This window comes from Octodon degus, unplaced genomic scaffold (genome assembly GCF_000260255.1).
Source record: "Octodon degus isolate 3935 unplaced genomic scaffold, OctDeg1.0 scaffold00135, whole genome shotgun sequence".
Classification (NCBI taxonomy): Eukaryota; Metazoa; Chordata; class Mammalia; order Rodentia; family Octodontidae; genus Octodon; species Octodon degus.
This window is the reverse complement of record NW_004524711.1, coordinates 7,755,133-7,762,881: the sequence shown is the minus strand read 5'-3', so window position 1 is coordinate 7,762,881 and position 7,749 is coordinate 7,755,133. Positions and strand designations below refer to the sequence as shown.

At 40.4% G+C, this 7,749-nt stretch overlaps 1 protein-coding gene across 1 annotated transcript in view; it reads left to right on the top strand.

The window, feature by feature from the left end:
• Positions 1 to 7,749, top strand: part of Xrcc5 (X-ray repair cross complementing 5) — a 135,112-nt gene that overhangs the window by 15,075 nt on the left and 112,288 nt on the right. Inside the window, exons 6-8 of the mRNA XM_004641367.3 lie at positions 955 to 1,146; positions 5,186 to 5,300; positions 6,690 to 6,828. Coding sequence (XP_004641424.1) covers positions 955 to 1,146; positions 5,186 to 5,300; positions 6,690 to 6,828 — 446 coding nt within the window. The remainder of the gene's footprint in view (positions 1 to 954; positions 1,147 to 5,185; positions 5,301 to 6,689; positions 6,829 to 7,749) is intronic.

Genomic DNA, 7,749 nt, shown 5'->3' with positions numbered 1-7,749 from the left:
ATATTTATTTATTTTTATTTATTACATTTATTTATTGTGTGTGTGTGGCCAGCTCAGCCCACCAGGGGGCAGGGCCGGCTGGCATGTGGTGCTGGGGATCGAACCGCGGTCCCTGTGCTTTAGCAAGCTTGTTTCAAGTAGGTGCTTTAGACCACTGAGCCATCTCTCCAGCCCCAGTCCCTCTTAATTCTACGTTAGACAGTGTGAGCTTATGTTAGTCCATCACTGTTGCTGTAACAAAACACCTTTGAATGGGTAATTTATGAACAAAAGAGATGTATGTCTTGCAGTTCTGGAGCTGGGAAGTCCAGGATCAGTGCCATAGCAGATTAGGTTTCTGGTGGGGGAGCTCTGCTTCCAAGCTCTTGCTTGTTGCTGTGTCTCCAGAAGGCAGAAGGGCAGAAGAGTCCTGTCCTCGGTCATTTGTAAGGCCACTGTTCTGAATTCTCAGGCTCTACCACCGGGACTTAATTACCTCTCAAAGGTCCTGTCTTATAATATCACATTAATGATGAACTTTTAGAATGCATTTTGGGGGCATATTCAGAGCACAGCACAGCGTGAGTGTATTCAGAGGCAATGGGGAAGAACCATTTGGAGAGAGTGAAGCCAATGTATAGACAGATGAAGGCTCAGTGCTCAGAGGTAGTGCAGGGTCAGACATCATGGCATTTGAGACTCTGGGTCTGGTATCTTAAGTCCGTATGTAACCCTGCTTTTTCAATTATGTGCTTATGTAAGCCAATAAACTTCCGCCTTTTACCAAATCAAAGCGGTTTCAGTTACCACAAATGGCGAGAATATAGCATTGGCTAAGGTAGGTAGGTGCCATTTGACAGATGACAAATAGGAAGCTTCATGAAATTGTCTGACCAGCCCATTTTCTCTGCACTGGAGCCTAGCCTACCATTTGCTTTGAAGCTTATCTTAACAGCTCATGCTCTTTTCCTGTAGTTTGCCTTTCCCAGTTGGCAAGACAGATGGAACTGGAGACAGAGGAGTTGGCACCTTGCCCTTGGGGGACCATGGGCCCTTTTTTCTTCAAAAAGGAATCACCGAGCAGCAAAAAGAAGGTGTACAGATGGTGAGGGACGTGATGCTGTCTTTAGAGGGAGCCGATGGGCTGGATGAAATTTATTCCTTCAGGTAAGAAGTGAAAACAAATTTTATTGTATCCACATAAATTTGTTTTAATTGCAGGTCCCCCTCAATGCTTTTGAATTAGTTGAATTATTAGTCATTTTTACTTATTTAAAAAAACACTTTTTTAAGATTAATTTTATTGGTAAATTTTAGATACATAAAGATCACACTAATCAGAGAATTTGTACCTGTGTATCTCGATTATTGTTTTTTTCGTGTTTCCCTTCCCTCCCTCCCACCTCTCTTCCCCCTCTTTCTCACCATTGTTTCCCTTTTGTTGTCTACCTTCTCTTCCCTTTTTCCCCTCCCTTGCTCCCCTTCCCATTTGGGCATTTCTTCCTACTTCCCAATGTCTGTCATCCATTTTTTTCTCTACTGATGTCTTTGGTTTCACACAAAAGAGAAATAGAGTGATAGTGATATTTAGGCATGTGTGTCTGATTTCTTTTACTTAAAAGTATAGTTTCAAAGTGCATGTGTTTACCTGAAATTGTCTCAGGCTTATTCTTCTTTATGACAGAATAGTACTCCACTGTATACAAAACCAAGCTCAAGATGTGAATAGCTTGCTTATTTCCTATAGATGTTATAATGGTAAAATTATTTTTAAAAAGTGAAATTCCTGAAGTACTATATAACAATCCCGTAAACTGTTTTCATCTATCTGTAGAGACAAGAGAATAGTGTCTCCTTTATTAGTTTTATTGTTAGGTTAGACATGTTTATCTTGAGCAGAGAACCTGAAAGGGCTCTAAAGCTCTATGTATTAGTCAGCCTTTTATTGCTGTCACAAAATACATGTGAAAATCTACTTAAAGGAGCAGAGGTTTATTTTGGCTCCGTTTCCATTCTGTGGTCTGCCAGTTCCTTTACTGTAGGCCTGTGATGAGACAGAATATGGCCAATGGGCCACTCACCTGTGGCACTGGAGAAGTAGAGGCAGGGCGAGAGCTGTAGTGAGAGGGACCTGGGACCAGGTGTAACCCCAGCGTCACAGTCCTGTCAGCTGGGCCCCATCTCTTGTTCCTATCCCCTCCCCTAAATGACCTCAGGTTATGGTCTTCTCAGTGGATTGGCCCACAGGTGATGCTAGAGCCCTCACACAATTCAGTCACTTCTGAAAAACCCATCAGCAGCCAGTCTTCCAACTCCATGATCCTTTAGTGGGACGTCTAGGACCCAAATCATGACAGTAGCATCCAGAATAGTGTGTGAGAGCCCTGATTTGACAAAAGTGGCAGATAATTCGCTGAGCAGGATGGGTTGTGTGGATTCAGATCTTCAGATGTAGTACTGCTTGATATTTATGAATTCTGATTTGCCTATCAATACACAAAAGATAGGCAGTTTAAGCAAAGTTCTTAATTAAAAGAGTCAACAAGTAGAATTGTTTGAACAGCTGTGGTGTATATTTGCTCTAATTTTTTTGCATCCACAGTTTTTTTTTTTTTTTTTTTTTTTTATTTATTTGAGAGAGAGAGAGAGAGAGAGAGAGAGAGAGAGAGAGGTGCGTGTGTGGCCAGCTCAGCCCACCAGGGGGCGGGGCTGGCTGGCATGTGGTGCTGGGGGATTGAACCGCGGTCCCTGATGCTTTGCCAAGCTTGTTCCAAGTAGGTGCTTTAGACCACTGAGCCATCTCTCCAGCCCCATCCACAGTTTTAAGTATTTCAGTAATTGACAAATAATGCATCCTGATTTTCTAAGTATAGATATGCTTGAAAAATTTTATGTAAATTTTGGAAATAGAATTGTAATTTCCCAAAAGGTTGCCAGTGGAATTAATGAAGAATCTTAATGAAGTAAAGCTTCTTAGCATAATATATGTTCTTGTCACAATAGGTACAGATAAATATTCCTAAATTACTTCTCTTTCCAATTTAGGAATACATACCTTAAACTAACTTCCCAATCATGGTAACACAATGAAAACTTACTTACCAGTTTAAATTACTGTTTAACCCCCTCCAGCCCCCCCAGTGTATATAGTGGTTAGGGTGAAGTATCAACTTGATTGGATTTGAGATCTATCTGGATGATTGGAGGAACTAATTCCTGGGTGTGTCTGGGTGGGCCATGGAGTTGTGGCCTTGGGGTCTGTGTTTTGACCCATCTTTCTTCCTTTCTGCTGTCCCCCTGTGGGTTTCCTAGCTACCATAAGCTAAGCAGCTTGTTTTGCTATGATGTTCCTGTCTTGCAGTCTTTGGATCATATACTGAATCCCCTGAAGCTATAAAATAAATTAAATCTCTCCGCCGTAAGTGGGAATGTTGAGTATTGTGTCCCAGCAATGGGAAAGCTGAGTAATATATAACAAGTGGGTAAATTATCGACCATGCATTGTCCTAGCAATTAAAGCTACAGTGGTCCCTCACTTATCATGGACGTTACATTCCAGACACTCCCTTGATAAGTGAAAATTAGTGAAGTAGTGATGTTATATTTATTTTAGTATTTATATATATTTTAAGGCTTCATAAACCCTTTTCACACTCTTTAGGCCTTTCCCACAGTTTTAAAAGCACATAATGTTCTTAACCATTTTCTATACTCATAAACCTATGTAACTTTAACAACATATACTGTACGGTATTGCAGAAATCCTGTGATACAGTGAAAAATCCACGATAAATAATTTAGATTAATATTTTTTGAAAACCCGTGAAACAGTCCGTGAAAGTCGAATTGCAAAATAGCAAGGGACTACTTACTGTACTTTCACATTAAGTCTGCCATGAAGGTATAAGAAAGATTAGACTTGACTTAGACTCATTCATTCCCCAATGACCCAAAGCCAAGGTGTGCTATAAACTTTGGGAAAAAGTTAACAGGCAGGATATTTACTATTGTGTATTAGTGGTGAGAACTGTAATCTGTTGAGGTCTTTCTGTCCGTAACTGTGGATAATATAAGGTAGTTCTCTTGACCTCTTTGTAGACGTGCTTTTCATCTTTACCAAGGAGATCAGTAATAACATCTGATCTGTACACTTCTTTTGTGTTTAGTAACTAATTCCTTTGCTCGCTCTCTGGATGAATACCAAAGCATAGAATTAATCTATTCTGTAATCTTCTCTGTTATGTTTGATTAAGGGCAGGTACAAATAAAACTGAGCTTCATTTTCTGTTAAATGAAGCAGCACTTCACATTGTATTTTTCCCCTTTAGCCCTTGTTGTCAGTAAAATACCAAGAGTTATCTACTTTACTTTAAGAGTAGAGATACTAAAGCCGGCCAGATAGCTCAGCGGATTAAAGCACCTGCTTAGGCAGATGCAGCAGCCAGGGTTCAATCCCTGGCCTGCTGTGTGGGCTCCCCCCAGGGGAGGGACCCACTGAGATGGCGGTTGAGACTGGGCATGGTGGCGTGCACCTGTAATCCCAGCTCTTAGGAGGCTGAACACAGGAGCATCACCACAAGTCTGATCTAGTAGTGAGCCCCTGCAGACCCTGTAGATCCTTACTAAAAAATTAAAAAAAAAAAAAAAAAAAGATTAGAGATACTGATTCCTTTTACTCCCTGGGTAGTCCTTATTTTAACTATTATATGTGCATAAAAACAGATCATGTCTTTTACTGAAGAAGTTCGCATCCAGTAATGAATTACAGCATTGTGAGCAGAGAAGTTACAGGATGGTGCCCTTCCTTTGATAGCTCAGAGCAGCGATTCTTATCCTCAGCTTCATTGTTTTCAGACATCTTTTATGTTGTATGCAGACTCATTTGTGAATGTGCTTTTATCATATCCTCAAAGGTGTCCTTGTTCCTTAAAAAGTGTTAAGAACCACTGGCAGAGTTGAAAGAAATGATTGAATGGGGAGAGGCAGCGCTGCTCCTTTCTACCTCCCAGTGAAGTGATTCCAGCTGCACCTCCTCCTCAGCCAGCTCACTTGTGTTCTGGCTCCCCAACCTGGTTGTCATTTTCCTGTCGTTGCCTGCTATTTCTCTCTTTATAAAAGTCAGCAGTAGCTCCTTCTCATTGTATCATCTAGTACAAGTTAACATTTTAAAATTGTTTCTTTCTTTTTTTTTTTTTTTTTAATTAAGTGAGAGTCTGAGACAACTGTGTGTCTTTAAGAAAATTGAGAGGCATTCCATGCCCTGGCCCTGCCTACTGACCATTGGCTCCAATTTGTCTATAAAGATTGTAGCCTATAAATCGGTAAGTGGTAGTTACATAGTTTTAAAATAAATGTTACCAGGCAGATAAAAAGCTTATGTAAGGAGCTGACAGTTCGTGTGTGGGTTATTCAGAGCATAATTACTGCTTCTCTAGCTGTTCTCCCTTTTCATTTAATCTCTGTTTAGCTTTATGTAGAAGGGCATTCTAGGAGAAGTTTTAAGAACTGTCTATAACAGTTTAATTTCCTCCTCTTTTTCTTTATCTGCATTGATAATTGACTGTTAATCATGAGTTCAGGTCTCTTTTAAGAAAAAAATGCAGTGCATTGAGTTGCCATTGTAATATTGTAGCAAAAATGTAGACAGTGCAGCAGAGTTAAATTCACAGTTTTCGGAGGTTCAGTTACTGATGATCTGATAGTAACAGCATCTATGAAATGTCAAAAACTGGTGAGTTGTTACTGTGAAATTGTATTTCATAATATATGTACACTTGTGCGTATTGGTGCATTGTCAACAGTGGATTGCTTTTGGTGATTGATCAGTTTCAGTCTGAGTAGGAATCTGATTCATGCCTCCACATGTGCTTCTTTGCTTTTTGCTTTAAATGTACAAAAAATAAAAATATTCTAACTACACAAAATAAATATACATGTTTTTGTATATTCAAGGACTTAACTCTGAAACACATGGTATATTGTAAGAAACTGGGAGGAATTTCTTTTTTGTTTTTTTTTTTAAATCCCTTTGTGGTCTAGAATTGTGTCCCTAGGAATGAGAGGACAGTCTCTTCCTTTTCTTCTTTATCCAGGTTTCTTTTGCAGGTTTTGTTGATTTCTGACTCCTCATATATTGCTCTTTCTTTGTTTCTTATTGGAAACCTTTGATAAGATAGGTTTATTTAAGGTCTGGGGAGATAGCTCAGTGGACTAAGCATCTGCTTTGGCAAGCGCAGGGACCAGGGTTTGATCCCCGCTCCCGCATGCTGCATCAGCCCTGCCCCTGGGGGGCACTGAGCTGGTGACTGAGACTGGATGTGGTGGCGCACATCTGTAATCCCAGCACTTGGGAGGCTGAGAACAGGATGATCACTATGAGTCTGAGCTGCATAGTGAGACCATGTACCAAATACACAAATGAAGAAAAAAAAAGATTGATCCCTCTTTATCAGGCAGTCTTAGGGTTTAGTATATTCAGATACAAATATTTGTTGATTTCTCCAGGGGAAAAATGTACTGTAGGGAGAATTATAAAGTATTTCTTTTGATGAAATTAAGATTTCTATGAAAGTCAGGAGCAAACACAGCATCCTAGCAAGAGTAATTGTTCTGAATTCTTTTTCTTGTGAAGCAGAGAATGTATTAGGTTTTCATCTTCTATCAGTCTTCAATCCTAGTTTTTCTTTTTTTTTTTGTCTTTTGGAAATAAGATTCTACAGGAGAAAGTTAAAAAGACTTGGACAGTTGTGGATGCACGAACCCTAAAGAAAGAAGATATACAAAAAGAAACAGTTTATTGTTTAAATGATGATGATGAGACTGAAGTTTCCAAAGAAGACACTATTCAAGGTATGGTGGGAGGAGTTTGTACTTTTGTCTAAAATACATTTTCTTCAAAGTGATAAGAGGCGGCTAGGGTTTGTATTGATGTCACTCAGAGATGCTTCTCTGAGTTAAGAGATGCAACTATCTGAAGGGACACAGGTCCTTTAACTCCTCTGTTGGGTTTAGGCAGGATGGTTCCTAGGAAGACATTTGAGAACTTCATTCGTCTGATCTTTAACTGTCTCAAGGGATGGAGACACTAAGTAATATTTAACTTTCCTTTATGGTTGAAACTCATTAGCTAGAATGTCTAAAGAATTAAAAATTTTTTTTCCTCCCTTCATGATTCTTTAAATGACTATTTCAGGTTTTATATCTTACTAGATGTAGTCCCTTAATTTAGAGGGTAAGAAAAATTATGCCTATTGTATTGCTTTACAGTCACTAGGATCTTTAAAGTTGTAATTGTATGTCATACTCATTTGGCTTGAATAATATGTGTAAATGGCATCTCTATCTGGAGTACTTAGAAATTAGCTAAAAATATCTAAATGTCCAAGGGTTAAAGTTATATGAGAGTATGGCGTCCTCCTTGATGTGCTGATGAGAGGAGTTTCACTGTAGCTCCAAACCAGAGGGCAAAACTCCCGTAACCCAATAAGACTATATTATCCCTTTTCTCCGCACGTCCGTGCCACTCGTTACTCCGGGCTTACTGTGAGGCACAAAGGAGCTACGGGGCCCAAGGACAGGGCCAGCGAGGCCGCGTGGACCCGGGGCTGAGGAACAGGTTGCGGGCGAGCACGATGGGCTGGTCCTGGCTCTGGTTGCAGCACCTGAGGCGAGTGCGAGACCCGCAGGGCTGAGGGTGGCCCGACGAGACCGAGGCGCTCTCACTCTGTTCCCGTTGACCGGAGACCTCAGTCCAGTCGGTGCAGGCGGCGG